Raw genomic sequence first — 23,556 nt, 5'->3', positions numbered from 1 at the left:
GTGTCTACGTGTGCCTGTGTGTATACGTGTGTGTGTGTATACGTGTGTCTGTATAGGTGTGTGTGTGTGTGTGTGTGCGTGTGTGTGCGTGTGTGTCTGTCTACGTGTGTGTGTGTCTGTCTACATGTGTGTGTGTGTCTACATGTGTGTGTCTGTGGACGTGTGTGTGTGCCTACATGAGTGTGTGTGTGTGTGTGTGTGCCTACATGTGTGTGTGCGCCTACATGTGTGTGTGTGTGTGTGGTCTCTGTGTGTGTGTGTCTCTGTGTATGTGTATGTGTATATATATATATATATATATATATATATATATATATATATATATATATATAGTGTGTGTGTGTGTATGGAGGGTTGAGGCTGGCAATGAAGGAATGGGGGGGTGTGGGGGGAGAGCTGCTTACCTTGCAGTCGGCAGCATGTTCCTCAAGGTGAGGCCTCCTGCAGGGCGGGAGCCCCCCCGCTGGCCTCCGGCTCGAGGTGAGGCCTCCTGCAGGGCGGGAGCCCCCCCCGCTGCCTCCGGCTCGAGGTGAGGCCTCCTGCAGGGCGGGAGCCCCCCCGCTGGCCACCGGCTCGAGGTGAGGCCTCCTGCAGGGCGGGAGCCCCCCCGCTGCCCACCGGCTCGAGGTGAAGCCTCCTGCAGGGCGGGAGCCCCCCCGCTGCCCTCCGGCTCGAGGTGAGGCCTCCTGCAGGGCGGGAGCCCCCCCGCTCGAGGTGAGGCCTCCTGCAGGGCGGGAGCCCCCCCGCTGCCCTCCGGCGCCGAGGAGCGTTGCAGGCGGCGCCGGGTAGGCTGGTCTTTGCTGTGAGGGGGGTGGGAGAGGTGAGCCGGTGCCGAGGAGCGTGCGGCGAGGCCCGTGGGTATGCTGCCTCACCCATCCGGCCGCTCCCACGTGGATGTGAGGCGGGAGGCAGCGTGTTGTGGCCGCTCCCCCGCGTGTGTCCCGGGCGCTCGCTCCGCTCCCCCGCTGACTGTAGCGGCGCCGGGGTGTGAGCTTGGGGGGGGGGGGGGTGTGAGCTTGGGGGGGGGGTGTGAGCTTGGGGGGGGGGTAAGCTTGGGGGGGGGGTGAGGTGTGTGTGTGTGTGTGTGTGTGTGTGTGTGTGTGTGTGTGTGTGTGTGTGTGTGTGTGTGTGTGTGTGTGTGTGTGTTTTTTTTGTTTGTTTTTTTTTGTTTGTTTTTTTTTGTGGACCTTTGGCCCGTCACTCCGCCTCAGGGGCGGGCCAAGGGGGTGGTGTGAGTGTGTGAGGCCAATGAGAGGTGTGCGGGGGCGGGCGGCCCAAGGGACCAATGAGATTGCCGCTAGGGACACCGGACATCCAGGCAGGCAAACATACAGTGCTTTCACTAATATAGTATAAGATACCCTGTTCATTTATGTAACTGTATTTGTAACCATGTATTATTTGTCTTATTCCCAGGACATACTTGAAAACGAGAGGTAACTCTCAATGTATTACTTCCTGGTAAAATATTTTATAAATAAATATATGGTGCTCAGACATCACTCGCTCAGTACCGGTGTGATATAAGCCTTATTACATACAGGGAAGAATAGTGCCTTGTGTCATCTGTAGGATCAACACATGTAGCAGAGACTGGCACAATAAAACATCTCCCCACTGTACCATGAAAGTTCAGCGTATATCATAATCCAGAATGGTAACAAGAGGAAAGAACTCACTTAGAAGCCCTGACGTTCCTTGTCCACATGGAGGTCCTGTAGTGTGCAAATCCGCTGGATAGGTTGGTAGCACAGAAGTAGTGTGAAAAAGTAGAGCACAACCAAAAGGTAAATGAAGTGTCATTTATTGGATCTAATAAAACTCCCAACGCGTTTTGCGCATGTTGTGCTTCATCAAGCCTTGATGAAGCGCAGCATGCGTGAAACGCGTCGGTGCGTTATCCAGTGGATTTTTCGCACTACTTCTGTAACCCCCACCCTCCCTCCCCTTCCTTCTCCAACACTCTGCCTTTACTTATGCTGCCCTGCATATAATATGGCGGGAAAGCCACAGCTATATCCTAATCTGTTAGTGCCTTATCAAATGTCTCCATTTATCTAACACTACAGGAAACACACAACAAATATTCAAAACGGACAAACAGCACCGGCCATAAGCTTAAGGTCACAGCGTTTAAAAAGATTTGCCGGATAAATGTTGAACAACGTAACCCTGGTCTGAATATCAGACGTAAATAACGTAACCCTGGTCTGAATATCAATGAAATGCAGTATTAATAAGTCTTAATTATGTACAGTTAATGTGCTCTCATGAAATGTAAATCTTTCTGGCAGCAAAGAGGTTAATAAGAACGCAGACACAGGACGGGGATTGTCAGCTATTACAGACAGCACCTTTTCAGTAAGACCATGTGAAGGCTTTGCCACATTGTATTACATCAGCATAAGTAGCTGTTAGAGCAGAATGCCTGGGGTTCCGTCCCTGCTGTACACACACAAAGCTTATTCCCTTATCCTGCAATTATGGTAACCGCAGCGCAGTACAGCAGCCTACACTACGTGGGGAGATGAGAAGGTGTACTTGCTACAATAAGTAAATTGCCTGCTGCAATAGCCAGCTCAGGGGCGCCTATTTATTCTGAGGCTCTGAAGTCACAATTATTTTATTAACATGTTTTCAATGTTTGACCCACAACCCTCGGACTTCATTCGTCTGCTTATCCCCTGGCAGTTTCAGGGTACAGATGCGGTACATTCCCTGAATTACCCCTGGACAAGTGAGCGCTTATTTTATCATTCAGTTAATGCGTGTGAGATTGCAGGGATGGCCAATTCGAGTCCTCAAGGGCCAACAACAGGTCAGGTTTGCAGGATATCCCTGTTTCAGCACAGGTGGCTCAATCAGTGGCTCTGATTGAGCCACATGTGCTGAAGCTGGGGCTGATTGCGTCACCTGTGCTGAAGCTGGGACTTATTGAGCCACTTGTGCTGAAGCTGGGACTTATTGAGCCACCTGTGCTGAAGCAGAGATATCCTGCAAACCTGACCTGCTGGTGACCCTTGAGGACTCGAGTTGGCTACCTCTGGTGCAGAGGGGTACAACAATGGGCTTTTGTGAAAGTAATAATCGAGGTGACAGATGAGATAAGTGTTCCTAAAAATATATCTGCGGCGAGCTATGGGAGGAGGTATATAAAAATGTGCAAAGGGCCCAAACCGATCCGCCTGCAGGAGGCGGAGCAGGGGGCATATTCGTCAACAGATGTATCAGTGAAATTATTCTAATGGTTTAGAGAACGTTGATGAAGGCCTCAATGGCTTTGTATGGCCCCTATCTCAATGACACTCTGCTGCTGGGGTGGGAGAGACTAAACAAGATGGACGTAGCCCCCTTCTGCCTCTCTCTACATTGTTTCACTCTATAATGGGCGGCACAGAGACCACAGGCCATATGTTCCTTTCCTCCCCGTTGTATGGTCGTGCTGCAGATAGAGGGCCATGGTGAGAAAAGGGTCGCCGGTCCCTTCTGCCACCGTCACACTGTGGGACACAAACCCCATAGCTGAGAGTACAGGTCCATTCTATCTGGATGTTACTACTGTATGTTATTCTGGGTTGGGACGGCCTCAGAGGGCAGAGCTCCCTTCCATTCTCTGTGTCACTGTATCACCCAGTGACAGAAAGCACTGAAACAGTTGAATATAAATAGGATATATCACCACATCTGACCTCCCGGTACTGGCTGCACCACTCCTGCCTCTGCTGCTCTCATTCTCCATGAGGCAAACAGCTCGGGCATAGGAGAAGCAAGAGAAGGGCTAGCTGACCTTATCCCTGGCACACACGATTGGTGTTACCAACCCATTCTCCCATTGTGTCACTATGGAACACTCTGGGTATTTTTATACCTCCCTGGTGAGACAGACTATATATTCCCTCTGTCTCTCTGTTACTATATTACCCAGCTGTGCAGTCTCACACAAGAGTTCCCACTAACGATAAAACGTGCAGATTATGGATCATAGAAATAACTTGCATGATATATGGAGTACAGCAGCTAATACAGGGACCAATCTGTTCCGGGCGTCATCTTTACAAAGGCCCTTTATCTGCACAGCAAACGGTTCCCTGGAGCTCAGCGTAACGCATAAAACACCGGGTGAGAGCGTTATAATTCACGGCATGGAATGTATACCTTTTTTCTAAGTCCGCGTCCGTAGTCCGCGTGATGGCGCGCGCAGCAAACAGAAGGCCGTACCTCACTGAGAACGCCCGTAGAGCGTGCGTGCACGAGACCAACAGCGCGGCCGTTTTTTTTGCGCGTCAAAATAATTTGGTTTTGGCGTGACGGCCCGGTCATGTGAGCGGTGCACCCAATGAGGGCGAACAGCTCACGCGACGTCACGCCTCCCCGTCGCGTCTCCTCCTCCAGATCCCATAGGCCAGGGATCGCCTTTGCAGCAGCTGCGCGAAGCCTACTATATCCAAGGCCTAAGACTTGCGGAGCTATATTTAATATATATTATGTTACGTCCCACCTCCCTGCTTGTTTTATAACTATTGTTTTTTTCAGAGTTCGAACCTGGGGCTCGCCTGAAGCTGAGCCGCGCTATACCCCCCGCTACCCGAGATACGCTACTTACAGTTTCACTTCCCTTTCTTTCTCCCCTTAAAGAAATCAAAATGGCCGCCACATGTCGCAAACCAATCGGAAACATTGGGAGGGGGGGAAAGATGTTGTGGCTTCCTATTGGACGACCATTGGGCTGAAGGAGCAGCTCAGTGAGTAAAGACACTGACTCTGTGAACAGTGATAGAGAGTTTGGAGCAGGGGAATCTGGTGCAATTCCCGGTGTCGGCTCCTTGTGACCTTGTGTCACTTTATCTCCCTGTGCCTCAGGCACCAAAATCATAGATTGTGAGCTCATCTGGGCAGGAACCTGTGCCTGTAACATTCCTGTGTGCTGCTTACCGCGCGCTATTCTGTAATTGTGACGCGCTCTGAGTCCCATTGGGAGAAACGCGCTATATGAAATAAAGTTATTCTGATTAAATATCCACTGGTATCTAACCAGGACGGGGGGCTCTGAGGTACACACAGCGCAGTTAATTGCCAGAGGACCCCCTGGTTCGGATATGGAATAATGGGAAGTATTAGGGCTTGGTTATATGGTATAGGGAATGGATGTATAGAGCAATATAATAATAGAATATTTTGGTTTTTTGTGCATCTGTTAAACCTCCACGCCTGAGACAGCAATAACCTTCTGCCTACGAAATATACATATGAGAAGCAGATATGACGCCAAATGACAGGGCAGTGAATAATTGATGGGCTACATGGCATTAATGCAGTCAATATGCGGCTTCTCAGTATATACTAATTGCTGGCTTCTCTAGAAGCAAAGGGTATAAATGTATCTTAACCCTTACGGTGCTGGACTGGCCACCGAGTGCCCCAGACATCCTGGTACCAGGACTACATCACAGACACCGCACACACACGCAACAGTTGAAGGTAAATATGATATTCAACAATTAAGTTTAAATTGGGGGAGGGACATAAAAAGATGTTACATAGGTGAGCGCACTCCCATTGCTGTTTCTAAATGGGAGTGCCCTTTTGCTGCCCAAAAAACAGCCTCCCCCCTACACCAAGTTATGGAAAATGCTGCCCTGTCATACTCACCCTGCACAGCCCAGGAACGGAAACATTCCAATGCTGCTTCCAAGCCTCAGAACAATACAATATTGCTCTCAGCCGGACCAGAGAATACAGGGCTTTGTTAGGGAGTGATCCGTTCAGATAATCCCTCTCTAAACCTCAAGGACAAGAAAACCTTCTGGTATCCCGATGTGAAGAGTAACTGTGCCAACCGCGTGTGGCACACAGCCTGGCTACAGCCGTACATAGCGATGCCAGGCGGCTTCCCCAAAAATACTGGACACGATGGTGAAAGGTGCGACACGCACACCTCTCCGCTCCATGATGTTTCCTCCTCTCCTTGGCCCCACCCCCATGCTCCTGACACCACCTCCTGATTACAACAAAAGACAGGGGTGCCCAATGCTACATCCAATTGACAAAACATATGGTAAGAAGTATAAAGTTTAAATACTTCAATAATAATAATAATTACTTGGTTATTTAGTTTAACCCTTTGGTCAAAGCGTCGTAAGCCTGCATACCAACGTCAAGCTATAACCAAAAATGCAGGTCCTACACTACACTGTGAGCCCTTCCTGTTACCTCTGTATGAGGGGAAAGAACCATAGTAGGTCCTGTTCTTGCAGAAAAGTGAAAAGACCTCCCAAGTTATAAAGGTGAGGAGGAGTGAGCTCTGGGGGGAGGTGCCATCTACCTCCATACAACTGTTACCAGTCAGACGTTTGAGCTAGCTGGGAATGTGTGTTAACCTCCTCCTGATTAGCTGCATTACCCAGCAGCAGCCAATCAGGATGGAGGAAGTTGCCCAGCCCCCTAGCAACAGCCCTGCTCGGGAGAAATCCCGCGGCCCCCCAAGCCGGTCAGGTCACTAAGTCCAGAAAGGTAATATCAGTATACACATACATGTCCAGAGAGGTAATACCGGTATACACATACATGTCCAGAGAGGTAATACCGGTATACACATACATGTCCAGTGAGGTAATACCGGTATACACATACACGTCCAGAGAGGTAATACCGGTATACACATACACGCCCAGAGAGGTAATACCGGTATACACATACAGACCCAGAGAGGTAATACCGGTATACACATACACGCCCAGAGAGGTGATACTGGTATACACATACACGCCCAGAGAGGTAATACCGGTATACACATACACACCCAGAGAGGTAATACCGGTATACACATACACGCCCAGAGAGGTAATACCGGTATACACATACTCACCCAGAGAGGTAATACCGGTATACACATACACGTCCAGAGAGGTAATATCGGTATACACATACACGTCCAGAGAGGTAATATCGGTATACACATACACGCCCAGAGAGGTAATACCGGTATACACATACACGCCCAGAGAGGTAATACTGGTATACACATACACGCCCAGAGAGGTGATACCGATATACACATACACGTCCAGAGAGGTAATACCGGTATACACATACATCTCCAGAGAGGTAATACCGGTATACACATACATGTACACAGAGGTAATACCGGTATACACATACATGTCCACAGAGGTAATACCGGTATACACATACATGTCCACAGAGGTAATACCGGTGTACACATACACGCCCAGAGAGGTAATACCGGTATACACATACACGCCCAGAGAGGTAATCCCGGTATACACATACACACCCAGAGAGGTAATACCAATATACACATACACGTCCAGAGATGTAATACCGGTATACACATACACGCCCAGAGAGGTAATACCGGTATACACATACACGCCCAGAGAGGTAATACCGGTATACACATACACGCCCAGAGAGGTAATACCAATATACACATACATGTCCAGAGATGTAATACCGGTATACACATACACGCCCAGAGAGGTAATACCGGTATACACATACACGCCCAGAGAGGTAATACCGGTATACACATACACGCCCAGAGAGGTAATACCAATATACACATACACGTCCAGAGATGTAATACCGGTATACACATACACGCCCAGAGAGGTAATACCGGTATACACATACACGCCCAGAGAGGTAATACCGGTATACACATACACGCCCAGAGAGGTAATACCGGTATACACATACACGCCCAGAGAGGTAATACCGGTATACACATACACGCCCAGAGAGGTAATACCGGTATACACATACACGCCCAGAGAGGTAATACCGGTATACACATACACGTCCAGAGAGGTAATACCGGTATACACATACACGCCCAGAGAGGTAATACCGGTATACACATACACGCCCAGAGAGGTAATACCGGTATACACATACATGTCCAGAGAGGTAATACCAGTATACACATACACGCCCAGAGAGGTAATACCGGTATACACATACACGCCCAGAGAGGTAATACCGGTATACACATACACGCCCAGAGAGGTAATACCGGTATACACACACACGCCCAGAGAGGTAATACCGGTATACACATGCATGTCCAGAGAGGTAATACCGGTATACACATACATATCCACTATTACCGTTCATTTTTTTTACTGGACAGTGTGTCCAAATACAGGAGAGTACGGTTCAATACTGGACACCTGGCAACCCTAGCCGCACAGCCAAAAGGCATTATGGGAAATGGTTCCCTATCCTGTACAGGTGACAGCATTTCCCCGGGGATCCGGGACGTAACGTCGGGTCTCTTCACGGAGCAGGAATGAAAATGATGGAGAATGGTCAGAGTTGTTCCATTAAATTGCCTTCTTCTGGTACAGAACCTCCCAATCTCACTGATTTCTGCCCTTAGATGTTGACATCCTTGCAATGGGGGAGTAGGGATGACCCAGCTCCTCCCAGTGAACCCACTGATTGGTACGCCTGGTGAATGGCAATCTGCAATGAGGGCTGCCAATAAACCGAGGATCCACTCCTCCAGTATTTTGGAGCTACGAATCCAGCTCCGCGCGTGCTAATGATCCGCTCCTGGTTCTGTAATCCCATCTTGCTTGTCTGTGAGTTAGGCCTTGATTATACCCGGTCCGTGCGAGCGCCCTCGTGATGTCACTATGACGATGAGCACGCCCGAAACCTGCACTGCAGGCAGGAGGAGACAGAGGCGTGGCGGAGGCGTGGCCATGAGCGGTTCGCCCTCATTGACTGAACCGCTCACGTGACGCGACTGCCGCGTGTCAAAATCGAAAATCTGCTTGGGGGAAGCTCGCGCGGTCACTCTGTAGCGCCGCGCGTGAACTATGGGCAGCTGCAGTACATACATTTGTTCCAGCGGCGCGCAGCATCGTGCGCACGCCCGCCGCCGGTATAAGCGCGACCTAAGGGTGGCACGAGGAGGAAGATCTGAAGAAACTGTGGCCTAGGTTTTATCATCACCCTGCTAAAGATGCTCCTAATAATTAGGGCGATCCTTGGAACTTTGTGACCCTATAGACCGGGGGTAGCCAACTCCAGTCCTCAAGGGCTACCAATAGGTCAGGTTTTCAGAATATCCCTGCTTCAGCACAGGTGGCTCAGTCTTCGACTGGAGGAGGTGTGAGGTATGTGTCCCTGGTATCTGTGTATTAGGAAGGGGTGAGAGATGTGTCCCCGGTGTCTGTGTATTAGGAAGAGGTGAGTACCTGATGTCTGTGTATTAGGAGGGGTGATAAGTATGTGTCCCAGGTGTCTGTGTATTAGGAAGGGGTGAGTACCTGATATTTGTGTATAAGGAAGAGGCGAGTACCTGATGTCTGTGTATTAGAAAGGGGTGAGAAGTATGTGTCCCAGGTATCTGTGTATTAGGAGGAGGTGAGTACCTGATGTCTGTGTATTAGGAAGGGGTGAGAAGTATGTGTCCCAAGTGTCTGTGTATTAGGAGGAGGTGAGTACCTGATGTCTGTGTATTAGGAAGGGGTGAGATGTATGTGCCTGTATATTTGATTTAGCTGTATGTGGAAGCAGAGGGCTCACGTTCCTCTGGCGAGGCGGGTGAGCCTGATGTGCGCAGCGTGTGCTCCTCATATGTTCAGGGAGCTGCTTGGAAGAAGATACATTGTGACGGTGATTTGATGCATTAGGAAGATTATTTAATTATTCCCATTAGAAGTTCTCTACACACTAAATATGTGCTGTGCTTTTCCAATCCACATTCAGAGGCGCTTTCAGGCAATCTAATTAATTACTCAGGTTGCTGTATTAATTCCTTCTTTTTTTCGCCCCTTCCCCTGGCCCAGGGTTCAGAGAATTAACATATTTTTACACCGCAGTCTCCATGTTTCCATGGAAACGCGCACGGAGGGGCGAGTTTTATTATGGGATAAATTGAGATCCCATTGGAAAGGAATCTGTCGCAAACAAACCCGATAAACTTCCTGTACAAGTCCAGTCACTAGGAAAGGTTACGGACACAGGGGACGGGGGAAGTGACGGTATTAAGAGCAAGAAGGGCATCGCAAACCACTCCGCCAACAAGGGGTTAAACATAGAAACAGAGAATGTGACAGCAGATAAGAGCCGCTTGGACCCCTATCTGCTGTAATATCTATGACCCGATTTGATCCTTGGGGGTTTCTTTCATATTTAGGATTTAGCCTTCTACCTATCCCAAGCATGATGGAATTCCCTTACTGTATTATCCTCTACCACCTCTGCTGGGAGGCTAATCCACGTATCCACCACCCTTTCCCTGTGGAAATACCTTCTTACATTTCCTCTGAGCTGCCGCCCTCCAGCGTCAGAGAACGACCTCTTGTTCTAGCTCTTCTCTCTCTCTGAAACGTGCTTCCCTCCTGTACCTTGCTGAAACCCTTTTCTATCATACCCCCCGTCTCCCTTCTCCTCTAAGCTGCACATATTACGGTCCTTCAGTCCCTCCTGATAAGACTTAGGCTGGGGCCATGGTGATGCCTTCGCCTGCGCAGAGGCGAGCGGAGGCTGTGGGAAAGCGGGTGCTTTCCCTGGTCATGGTGGGGGGGGCGTGCCTAGGGCCGTCACGGAGCTGGTTCGAGCCTCATTGCGCGAACCGCTCACGTGACCGGCCTGTCGCGCCAAGAAATCAGTTTGAACTGATTTATTCCGCAACGCGCGTCCCTCCCACTTCGGTGCAGACGCGCCCACACGCTGCGTGGACGCGGTCACCACCTTAAGGCAGTCTGATCGCTCAGCGTGCGGACGCCTCCGCGCGGTCTGCAGAACAATGGCCCCAGCCTCAGTATTAACTGCTGCACGCACGCCTGGCGGCCTGCTGGTGCGTGCACAGATAAAAGCCGCGTTCGTCGCTCTGTAAGGGAGCGATGGGATGCGCAGGGGCGGGGCCATGACGGGAGCGAGAGCTTTGAAAAGTGGCCATTATGTGAGCCCTGCTAGCTGAGCGGAGCAGCTACCGGCACCCCCTATGGAGGTCTGTATCCCAAGAAGCAGGGGGTGCCTGGAGCTGAAATTAACGGGGTTCAGTTCCGGAGACCCCCTGCTTCAATCCTCTGTAAAAAAAAAATTGTCTTTAATAGTGACTGGTTAAATTGTTCTGTTATTGCCCACATCCCTCCCCCCCCCCTCCCAAGCTCTTTTAACCCTTTGAGTGCCGAACTGGGCAACGTCACCAGTCTCCCAGCCCCTCTGCCACATTACGATCACGTGACCGCTCCTCGCTCACTGGTGACATTAACGGAAGCGGCGGAGTCCGACTCTTCCATTCCTCTGCCGGCTGCAGCGCTATCGGGGCTCCACGGGAACGCCGAACATGATCTCCCCAAGAATATGAGCTCAATCCGTCGGACACAAGCCACTTCCGATAGAGTGACAGACTCCATGACGAGGTGGCAACTTCATTGGGTACTCAAAGTGTTAATTCCCTTTGATGTATCCCATCAGGCCTCACTAACTAGTCCACTTTCAGTTTAGAAGGTTCCAGTAGGACTTTCTCCTCTGTAAATGGAAGCAGCAGGCCAAGCTGCCAGTCCCGCCCCCCCCCCCCCCCTTTAATATGCGCAGCAATACAATCCTCACAATGATAAGTAATTAGCTAAGTTGCCGATCGATCTGTTCTCCTGTGATGGATCGGCGAAGATTCAGCTCGGGGGTTCACTAAATGGCTGTCAGTGCAGCAGAAGAGGACCAAAGATGCAAAGTTCTGTGGGGAAGATCATGTGACCAGGCAGTGACTAGATACAATTGGTGCACTGCCAGAGAGAGGACAGGGCTCAAAAAGTGGGTGCCAGAGTCTGTTTCAGAAGAGGAAGGGGATGTGACTTTGTAAATGGTTGCTATAGAAACAAACAATGCTTGTTACATTATAATATATTAAAATGTTAATTTAGAGAAGTTTAAAACAAATTCTACATATATTTTCTCATAGTACAGAACTGATTTATTTAAAAAAAAAAAAAAAACACGTGTAGGGTTGTACGATATTGTTTGGTTTTCCTGTAACCCAACTGTGTTCCCTTCACCTGCAGCTTTCAATATTGAATATTAGGCAGAAGCACACATAGGAACACTTAGTCTCTCTTCCCTGGAGACCGTACGCTCCAATTTGAGAGACATGAACGTGACGAGCCTAAGGTCATAAGGAGCTGATATTGGGGTTAATCTGGTGTGAACAAAACTGCCACTGTTTGGAGAACGCAAAAGGTCTGCCATTTTTACACCCCCACAAGGACTAACAAGGAAACGGTCCCATAAGATCCACTTGTTCAGCCCAGTCTGCCTATTTTGCTGCCTAAACGAAATAAAGAGCGTAATGCATAAAAATGTTTGGAAAAATTAAAATCAGCAGAAATAGCTTTTTGTTGTTATTATAATGGGTTGGAACTTCAAGAGCAGGGGCGGCCAACTCCAGTCCTCAAGGGCCACCAACAGGTCAGGTTTTGAGGATATCCCTGCTTCAGCACAGGTGGATCAATTAGTCCCTGCTTCAGCACAGGTGGCTCAGTCTTTGACTGAGCCACTGATTGAGCCACCTGTGCTGAAGCTGTGATATCCTTAATACCTGGCCTGTTGGTAGGGTATGCCAGGTGTCCAGTATTGAACCGGACTGTCCTGTATCTGGAAACTCTGTCCAGTAAAAAATTAGAGGTAATACTGGACATGTATGTGTATACCGGTATTACCTCTCTGGGCGTGTATGTGTATACCGGTATTACCTCTCTGGGCGTGTATGTGTATACCGGTATTACCTCTCTGGGCGTGTAAGTGTATACCGGTATTACCTCTCTGGGCGTGTACGTATGTACAGGTATTACCTCCCTGGGCGTGTATGTGTATACCGGTATTACCTCTCTGGACGTGTATGTGTATACCGGTATTACCTCTCTGGGCGTGTATGTGTATAACGGTATTACCTCTCTGGGCGTGTATGTGTACACCAGTATTACCTCTCTGGGCGTGTAAGTGTATACCGGTATTACCTCCCTGGGCGTGTATGTGTATACCGTATTACCTCTCTGGGAGTGTATGTGTATACCGGTATTACCTCTCTGGGCGTGTATGTGTATATCGGTATTACCTCTCTGGGTGTGTATGTGTATACCGGTATTACCTCTCTGGGCGTGTATGTGTACACCGGTATTACCTCTCTGGGCGTGTAAGTGTATACCGGTATTACCTCTCTGGGCGTGTAAGTGTATACCGGTATTACCTCCCTGGGCGTGTATGTGTATACCGTATTACCTCTCTGGACATGTATGTGTATACCGGTATTACCTCTCTGGGCGTGTATGTGTATACCGGTATTACCTCTCTGGGCGTGTATGTGTATACCGGTATTACCTCTCTGGGCGTGTGTGTGTATACCGGTATTACCTCTCTGGGCGTGTATGTGTATACCGGTATTACCTCTCTGGGCGTGTATGTGTATACCGGTATTACCTCTCTGGGCGTGTATGTGTATACCGGTATTACCTCTCTGGGCGTGTATGTGTATACCGGTATTACCTCTCTGGGTGTGTATGTGTATACCAGTATTACCTCTCTGGGCGTGTATGTGTATACCGGTATTACCTCTCTGGGTGTGTATGTGTATACCAGTATTACCTCTCTGGGCGTGTATGCGTATACCGGTATTACCTCTCTGGGCGTGTATGTGTATATTGGTATTACCTCTCTGGGTGTGTATGTGTATACCGGTATTACCTCTCTGGGTGTGTATGTGTATACCGTATTACCTCTCTGGGCGTGTATGTGTATACCGGTATTACCTCTCTGGGTGTGTATGTGTATACCAGTATTACCTCTCTGGGCGTGTATGTGTATACCAGTATTACCTCTCTGAGCGTGTATGTGTATACCGGTATTACCTCTCTGGGTGTGTATGTGTATACCGTATTACCTCTCTGGGCGTGTATGTGTATACCAGTATTACCTCTCTGGGCGTGTATGTGTATACCGGTATTACCTCTCTGGGCGTGTATGTGTATACCGGTATTACCTCTCTGGGCGTGTATGTGTATACTGGTATTACCTCTCTGGGCGTGTATGTGTATACCGGTATTACCTCTCTGGGCGTGTATGTGTATACCAGTATTACCTCTCTGGGCGTGTATGTGTATACTGGTATTACCTCTCTGGGCGTGTATGTGTATACCGGTATTACCTCTCTGGGCGTGTATGTGTATACCGGTATTACCTCTCTGGGCGTGTATGTGTATACCGGTATTACCTCTCTGGGCGTGTAGGTGTATACCAGTATTACCTCTCTGGGCGTGTATGTGTATACAAGTATTACCTCTCTGGACATAGTGACCTGACCGGCCGCGGGATTTCCACGAGCAAGGAGAGAGCAGGGCTGGGCAACTTCCTCCATCTTGATTGGCTGCTGCTGGGTAATGCTGCTGCTGCAGCCAATCAGCAGGAGGTGTCAGGAGCCTGGGGGTGTGGCCAAGGAGAGAAGGAAATAGCATGGAGCAGAGAGGCGCGTGTATGTCTCGAGGGCGTCGCACCTTTCACCATAATGTCCAGTATTTGTGGAGAAGCCACCTGGCCACCCTACCCGTTGGTGGCCCGTGAGGACTGGAGTGTTCCACCCCTGTTCAAGAACATAAACAAATACTCAATGGACTACTGACTAAGTGAAGCCGCACTTCAATATCAATACAGGCTACAGAGCTGCTGGCAGGAGGGGGATATTTACTCTTGCCACCTTTTTGCAGACAGTGAATAAATAAGGCTTATTGACATAGCATGTAACACTCAGTGCGCACTCCTCTTCTGGAACAGTAACTGCCATATGGTGGGAGCGCCTGGATGAGCAGTGCAAGTCCATCCTGCCTCAATGTTACTGTGTCCAGGCAACATGGCGGCAAGCAATGCTATAAAATGCTGTTTTCTGGTATCTGGGCAGAAACGCATCACGTGGCCTTGTTTACTAGATCTGCCCGGCACTGCTGCTGGTGTCTGTGTAACCAAAGCTATCCGTTTTAACACCGCTGCCATAGATAGCCAGTGGAAAATCGCTTAACGTGAATTAACGCTGCTGGGGACTCTGCTTTTAAAGTACTTAAGTACTCTTCTTGGAGATTCTTTATCTCACTGTAAAAAGAATTAAACATCGTTAATCTGGTACTTTTTCTGGTTACAAGCATTCTGTGGTGTCCGTGTTCCCGGGTGATTAAGATGCGTCCACGGCAGGACGCTAAAACGTTTCCGTTTCTCGGAGTCTCAGAAAAAGGATGCCATAAAAACATAAATTCAGGAGATTTTTAAGTCTCCAGCAAAAGAAAACAGTGTTTTTTTTTTTGTTTTTTTTAAATCAACATTACTCTAAAATACACAAATGCTAGTGAACGTCACAAACGGTATGTGAATCGCTGAAACATGGAAAACAGCGGGGTGTGCTTGGTGTATGTGTGGGCAACTCTAGTCCTCAAGGGCCACCAACAGGTCAGGTTTTCAGGATATCCCTGCTTCAGCACAGGTGGCTCAATCAGTGGCTCAGTCAAAGCCTGAGCCACTGATTGAGCCACCTGTGCTGAAGCAGGCTCTTTGACTGAGCCACTGATTGAGCCATCTGTGCTGAAGCAGTGATAGCCTGAAATCCTGACCTGTTGGTGGCATTTGAGGACTGGAGTTGGCCACCCCTGGCTTAGTGGAACTGCACAATTTAACTTCCCATCCTAATTTAACGAGTCCCTCACATCTGTGAAGGGGCAAAAGTGCGCTCGCTCGTACTTGGGTGAGATTTTGAAAAGTGCAGTAGAGAGTTTAGCTCTATAACAAAAGACAGAGACAAGCTGGGTTATTCAGCAGTTAAGATAAATGTGCAGCACTCCAGATAAAGCCACTTTGCTGACTGTTTCCATATTTGGAGAAAGTGCAGCAGTTTGCTCATCTCCTTTAACCGAACCCCCAACACCAGAATAGCCAGCTAGAAATCAGCGCACGCTGGTCATGGAAGAGCATGGGATTTCCAAGCATTAACTCTTTTATGTACCAGGTTAAGATACATTATTCCAGGCGTAGCCAACTCCAGCCCTCAAGAGCTACCAACAGGTCAAGTTTTCTGGATATTGCTGCTTCAGTACAGGTGGCTTAATCAGAGAAAACTGAGCACGACCGGTGCTGAAGCTGGGATAGCCTGAAAACCTGACCTGTTGATGGCTCTTGAGGACTGAAGTTGGCCATCCCTGCATTATTCTATACCACTTCTAACCCCTTCACTGCCAGAGAGTCCAGCAATGGATTGCTTTGCAGGGATCCCTATTCTTGCAGTTCAAAATTCTATTCGCCATATGGATCGTGGAGAAATGTACAGTCGTAGTAGGGTGTGCTACCTACTAGGGGACTGCAATTATCACAGTTCTTCATAGATGAAATTACAGACATACCCCGGTTTAAGGACACTCACTTTAAGTACACTCGCGAGTAAGGACATATTGCCCAATAGGCAATTGGCAGCTGGCGTATGCGCCTGTCAGCACGTCCTAAACCGCAATACCGGCTCCCTACCTGTACCGAAGCTGTGCGCAAGCGGGGAGACTATAGAGCCAGTTACAAATGCGTTATTTACATCAGTTATGCACGTATATGACGATTGCAGTACAGTACATGCATCGATAAGTGGGAAAAAGGTAGTGCTTCACTTTAAGTACATTTTCGCTTTACATACATGCTCTGGACCCATTGCGTACAGTACGTTAATGCGGGGTATGCCTGCATAGCTGTACAACGTTTTGGAAACCTCATAGGTTTTTTCTTCAATTGTACTCAAGAATGATGAACCCCCGAGGTGTACACCTGACGAAGAAATCTGTGAGATTACATGAGAACTTCATTTACGAAGAACGCTAAGAGATATCACCTCCTATAACAATTGTATACTTACAATATGGTTTATAACGGAGCTCAGGTAAAAGTATTTTTATACAGTAGAAGGGAATCAGTCAAGTGTGTGTGTGTGTGTGTGTGTGTGTGTGTGTGTGTGTGTGTGTGTGTGTGTGTGTGTGTGTGTGTGTGTGTGTGTGTGTGTGTGTGTGTGTGTGTGTGTGTGTGTGTGTGTGTATTCACCTATCCACTAATTATAATTTCACAGTGCAATACCTTATGATCAAACCTCTACCTGACACAGTCTCCTGGAAACCCAATAGCAGAGATTAGGCTCCAATTAGAATTTATGGAGAAGGTTCACACAATGTCAGACCTTAGTTTAGATGAAATAAAACATTGGTCTATAAAATGCAGATCTATATCATTTGAAAACATTCCAAGCACCAGCATACTTTTGGAATCATCATACAGGCATACCCCGCTTTAAGTACACTCACTTTAAGTACACTCGCGAGTAAGTACATATCGCCCATTAGGCAAACGGCAGCTCACGCATGCGCCTGTCATCACGTCCTGAACAGCAATACTGGCTCCCTACCTGTACCGAAGCTGTGCGCAAGCGGGGAGACTATAGAGCCTGTTACAAATGCCTTATTTACATCAGTTATGCACGTATATAACGATTGCAGTACAGTACATGCATCAATAAGTGGGGAAAAGGTAGTGCTTCACTTTAAGTACATTTTCGCTTTACATACATGCTCCGGTCCCATTGCGTACGTTAATGCGGGGTATGCCTGTATTACATTGAAATATTGAATTTTCTAGTAAATGGGGAATCATATGCCACATTCTGTTCGGAGGCTGTGTGGGATAGCTTTGATGTTAATCTTTGAAAATGCTATTTGTTAATTTCTTTTTATTATTATTTGTGTTAATGTGTTGAATTTTGAAATCATAAGTATGATGAGCAACACTAAAAATAATGTTGTATAAAAGTGTGTTTTTCTGTGTATCTTATAGTTTTTTCCGTATTGTAATGCTGTAAAGTTGTTGCTTAATGCTTGTAAACCCAATAAAAAATATATTAAAACAAAAAAAAAAGAAATATTGGATTTATATCTTAACTGTTTTGGCACTAAACCTTGTATGTCCACTTGATATCTGATAGCAGCGCGGTACGTGGCTGTTCTAGTAATTACATTGTTACCATTCATTGTAGCCTTATTACAGGTATGCAAACGTACACCTCATGTACCTGAGCTGTCTGGATGCATGTGGTTCAAGGCTTCAGTGCGGCTTTTAAATTCATAGTAGGTATTCAGGTGAACGCTCGCACTTAAATACTGGAAATCAAACCACACTGGATAGTTATTGTATTACAAACTTCTCATAGTGTAAGTTCACTGTAGGGTTTTCTGTAACTTGTTGTGGGGCCAACAAGATCTTTGAGCACTTCACAGAGAGATGGGTTGTACACATTATTGTGTAGTAAATACTCCATTGTTTGCTTATTAAACGGTATCGCAACCTACAGTGAATCACAGATACATTTAAAGGGATTTTCATTTGTTTGGGCCTCAAAACCATATACTGTACAGGTAGTCCTCGTTATCCATCGTTTCACTTTACAACGAATGGCATATCCAACGCTTTACAACGCAGCCCTGAGGGCTGTGTTTCGATGCCTGAATGCGTTATCCAGCGCTCACCGCCACTGATTAACATGGGACTCACTTTACAACGGTTTCACTATCCGATGCTACTTCCAGAACGGATTCCGTTGGATAACCGAGGGCTGCCTGTATATGGCAATTGTATATACTATGAATCCCATGGATATTGTGACCTATATTTGCTGCTGACACCGTCGCGGGCAGAGACGTCTGCAGCAAATAGCACAAGGATGCAGCACAGACCCCTCTGGCAGGGAAGGGGGTAAGAAGGATGTGTGGTTATTCCAATGACACTGCAATGAAGGTGGAGTTTTAAGGCAGCTCTGAGAAAAAAAACACATAATGGGTGGTGGACATTTTTTATGACCTCCACGTATTTTACTTTATATCCTTTTTTTTCTCCAGAACATGTGATAATAATACAATCTGATGTCGGAAGATGTGACAGTAACGAGGAATCGGATAATTATTCTGACTGTTTTTGGATATCATGCTATTTGATTGTAAGCTCTTTGGAACATGGATTCCATCTGCCCCCTTTTCACTATGATGAATTCTTGATTTGCAATGCGTTGTTGGTCCTTCTACTACAGGAGTGGCCAACGCCAGTCCTCAAGGGCTACCAACAGGTCAGGTTTTCAGGATATCCCTGCTTTAGCACAGGTTGCTCAATCAGTGGCTCAGTCGAAGACTGGAGTTGGCCACCCCATCTCTAGTATAACGTGTTGCAAACCTGGCTGATGCTATGTTCCAAAAAAGCGAATCATTTGTTAGTGGAGCTGGTTCGTGGAGCATGGAAGAGTACCACGGATGGAAGAGTACCACGGATGGAAGAGTACCACGGCCTCTCTTCCATGTTGATCAAATGCTTTGCTCAGTCTACTGTGAGCAGCTTGCTCCAGGGGACTTCTGATTGCTCACCAAGCCAATAATCAAAGTGCCTAAAGCAATTGAAATGACCCATCACACAGCCATCCCCAGCTGGCCAACTCTACAATCAGCATATACTGTATATGTGTGTCCTTCTGTAGAGGTTGTCAGAAAGGAAGGAGGATTGTTAAAGCCACAAGATAAGACAGATGCTTTTCAGGCCCATAAGAGAAAGGTGGTCTCCAAACTCAAATATCCTAGAGAAGGGTGATCTCCCGCAAATAGAAAGACACATGGTTCTCTGACGCTAAACCTTCATGTAAATATGGTCCTCAGAGTCAAACCTACCGGAGCCCAGTCCCCAGGCACATAGAAGACGTGTGTCTCTGAGACTGGACCCCAGAGAAGGGTGGTCTTTGCCCCCACACTGTCCCTGCCCTTAACCTTATATGAGAAACCTACTTCAAAAACTCAAAGCCAAAAAAAAAAAAGGTTAAGCCTCACACCCATCGCGAAAAGATGTTCCAGAAACCCCCCAGCTTCCTCCATCCTGAGTCTGTCCCCTCCCACCCACTGCATCCTGCAGCAAGCACCCAGCATCCATAGCACACCCCTCACCCATCCTTATCTGTGTGCCACTGATGCAGATTGGAACATTTTCCCTCTCACCCTTGTCCCCAGCCAGACCAGCTGAGCACCATTTGGCACTATAACTGCATTAACTCTTTCCATGCTGGAGGAGGGCGAAGGGGGGTTGGGGGGGATTGGGGGGGGGGGGGGGGTGGATAGGAGAAGCTGCCATTAATTGTGCATCTTCAGCATTGAGGAGCTAACAGCATCCAATGCAGGTCCCCTACCATCACATCCTGTGCAATTGTGTTGGTTAGCAGTGCTGGGGAGGTCCAGCTACTGTCCCCTCCTGCATAGGGAGGGGAAGCAGGGCCCAGGCACCCCCTGCTGTACACCCCGCAATACATATTGTATGCAAAGAAGGGTGGGCATTATATGCACACATCCTTATCCAACTAAATCAGCCCCATTCAATGGAGGAAGTGTACACAATGCAATTGGTTATTCACATACACCCCAGCCCAACACCCACCCCCAGCCTACTCCATGCATGTCACCCAAAAGGTGACATGCATGTTGTGTTTGTACATGCCTTAACTCCTTGATTGCTGGAGAGCACTGACATCGCTTGCTTTGCAGACCCCTCCCTCCAACACGGAATCCCAGATGCCTCCCCCCAGCCCCCATGCAACATTCCCTGCATGTCACCCAAATGGGGCAAATCCTGGTCACACCAGTTGTGGATTCCAGGGTAGAGGGTGATAAAAAAGCCACTGGCAGCTCTGGCTGGGACCTCCCCGGCCTGATCATCCATCCTTTGCCGATTTAATCCCTTTAAAGAATTAGACCCAATTAAATGCATCCCGGTCCTACTCACTGGCTTTGCCTGCCTTTGGTCTCTGTAGGATCTTCTGCACCAGCCCCAGGTCCTCGGTCTTCACCGCCTGGAGCAACTCCTGGTCCTTCCCCATCCTGCTGCCTTCTGAGGTCTTGGGGTGGGGGGGTCGGATTAGGACACAGTGGGGAGGGGATGGGGGGGACCTTGCGAGGGGTTGATTGGTCCTTACAGCCAGAGCATCCTTTTTGGAAGAGGGTGGTGGTGAGGAAGAGGTTGTGACGGGTGATGGAGATCGAAGACCCACGAGTGGGGGAGCTGGGGAGGGGGTGTCAGATGTGCTGGGGGGGAGTGCAGAGGAGACCTCCAGTCGGGAGGAGCCAGGATGAGACTGCAAGGGGGGCAGCAGCAATCACCATCCTGGCAGGGGCTGCTGAGATGCTGGGGTCAGGTTCGGGTGGTATTTCCCAGGCTCGGATAAGGGGGTCCTGCAGGTTCCCAGATGTAGGATCTCCCCCCTTACCTCCCCCCCTCCCTCCTTCCCCCCTGGCGTTGCAGGGAGGTAGCCCAGGATGCCGTGTTCTCAGATAGTGCGGGCTGACAGCAAATGAGAGGGGCTCGTGTTAAAGGATGTGGGTCTCCTGAAAGGGTGTGAGTGTGTGTCTGGATCTCTGCTGTCTCTCTCTCCCTTCTCCCCCCTCTCTCCCCCCTCTCTCTCTCTCTCCCCCCTCTCTCTGTCTCCTGATCTCCTCCCTCCCTCTCGCTCTCCCCATACATTGGCTGCACTGACTCCAGAGGCGGATCCACAAAGCCCATCACAAAGCACACACCAAGATCCACAATCACACAGCACACACCAAGACCCACAATACATTCCCACAGCACACACCAAGACCCACAACACAATCACACACTAAGACCAACAACACATTCCCACAGCACACACCAAGCCCACAATACATTCCCACAGCACACACCAAGACCCACAACACAATCACACACTAAAACCAACAACACATTCCCACAGCACACACCAAGACCCACAACACAATCACACACTAAGACCAACAACACATTCCCACAGCACACACCAAGCCCACAATACAATCACACAGCACACACGAAAACTCACAACACATTCACACAGCACACACACCAAGATCCACAATCACACAGCACACACCAAGACCCACAACACAATCACTCACTAAGGCCCATAACACAAAGCACACACTAAGACCAACAACACATTCCCACAGCACACACCAAGACCCACAACACAATCACACAGCACACACTAAAACTCACAAAACATTCACACAGCACACACACCAAGATCCACAACACAATCACACAGCACACACCAAGACCCACAACACAATCACACACTAAGACCCACAACACAAAGCACACACTAAGACCAACAACACATTCACACAACACACACACCAAGATACATAACATAATCACACACTAAGACCCACAGCACAATAATAGAACACATTCCAAGACCCACAACACTATCACAGAGCACACAGCAAGATCCACAACACAATCACACAGCACACACCAAGACAAGACCCACAACACAATCACACAGCACACATCAAAACCTGCAACACAATCGTGCAGCACACATCAAAACCTACAACACAATCGCACAGCACACATCAAGATACACAACACAATCACAAAACACAAACTTCACAGTTATAATAACACAGGGCAGAACCTACAGCTACAATCACAGCAACACACAATGAAGACATATAATCACACAACCTACAACTGCAATCACATAACACACAACCCAACCCTACAATACAATCACAGAATCACACAATCTACAGCTACAATCCCACAACATAACATTCACAGCTAGAATCACACAAGACATACAATCACTGCAGCATACAACCCAGACCTAAAATCACACAACCCAACCCTACAATCTACAGCTATAATCACACAACACAGACCTACACTCACATAACACACAATCCACAGCTACAATCACACAACCTACAGCTACAATCACAGCAACACACAACACAGACATACAATCACACAGCATACAACCCAGATTGTCTGTCACATAACACACAACCTACAGTTACAATTATACACCCAACTGCTACTACCAGCACAAAACACAGCTAAAATTACAACACAACCCAGACCCACAATCACAACAACCCACATCTACAATCACAGCACACAACCCAGGGCTACAATTACAATACTGAACCAACAGCTACATTAAAACAACACTCAATCCACAGTTACAATGAAACAACACACACCCCACAACTACAATCACACAACACACTTAACCCAGACCTATAATCACACAGCAAAAAAATCCCCAGCTACAATGACACAACATGTAATACACAGCTACAATCACTCAACACATAATACTATACATAGCTACAATCATACAACGCATAATAAATAGCTACAATCACACAACAAAATACATAGCTACAACCACACAACACATAATACATAGCTACAATCACACAATGCATAATACATCGCTGCAATCACACAACGCATAATACATAGCTACAATTACACTTTGCATAATACATAGCTACAATGACAACGCATAATATATAGCTACAATCACACAACACATAGCTACAATCACACAACACATAGCTACAATCACACAATGCATAATACATAGCTATAATCACACAACACATAATACATAGCTACAATCACACAACACATAATACATAGCTATAATCACAC

General features: G+C 47.9%; 1 protein-coding gene across 7 annotated transcripts in view; it reads right to left on the bottom strand.

Moving 5' to 3' along the window:
• CASKIN1 (CASK interacting protein 1) overlaps nt 1–21,504 on the bottom strand; it is a 119,315-nt gene extending 97,811 nt beyond the window's left edge. For 6 of the 7 annotated variants that reach the window (XM_075565701.1, XM_075565703.1, XM_075565702.1 and 3 more), the window contains exon 1: nt 20,839–21,504. In XM_075565701.1, the coding sequence (XP_075421816.1) occupies nt 20,839–20,932 (94 nt within the window). In that variant the 5' untranslated portion in view covers nt 20,933–21,504. Of the gene's footprint in view, nt 1–5,649; nt 5,753–20,838 lie in introns of those variants that run through there. The other variant, XM_075565705.1, reaches the window with a different exon arrangement.
• Nucleotides 21,505–23,556: the final 2,052 nt, after the last annotated feature.

The sequence above is a fragment of the Ascaphus truei genome, chromosome 11 (genome assembly GCF_040206685.1).
Source record: "Ascaphus truei isolate aAscTru1 chromosome 11, aAscTru1.hap1, whole genome shotgun sequence".
Taxonomy (NCBI): domain Eukaryota; kingdom Metazoa; phylum Chordata; class Amphibia; order Anura; family Ascaphidae; genus Ascaphus; species Ascaphus truei.
Note: the sequence above shows the minus strand (reverse complement) of the source record. Positions and strands in the feature narration are given on the sequence as shown.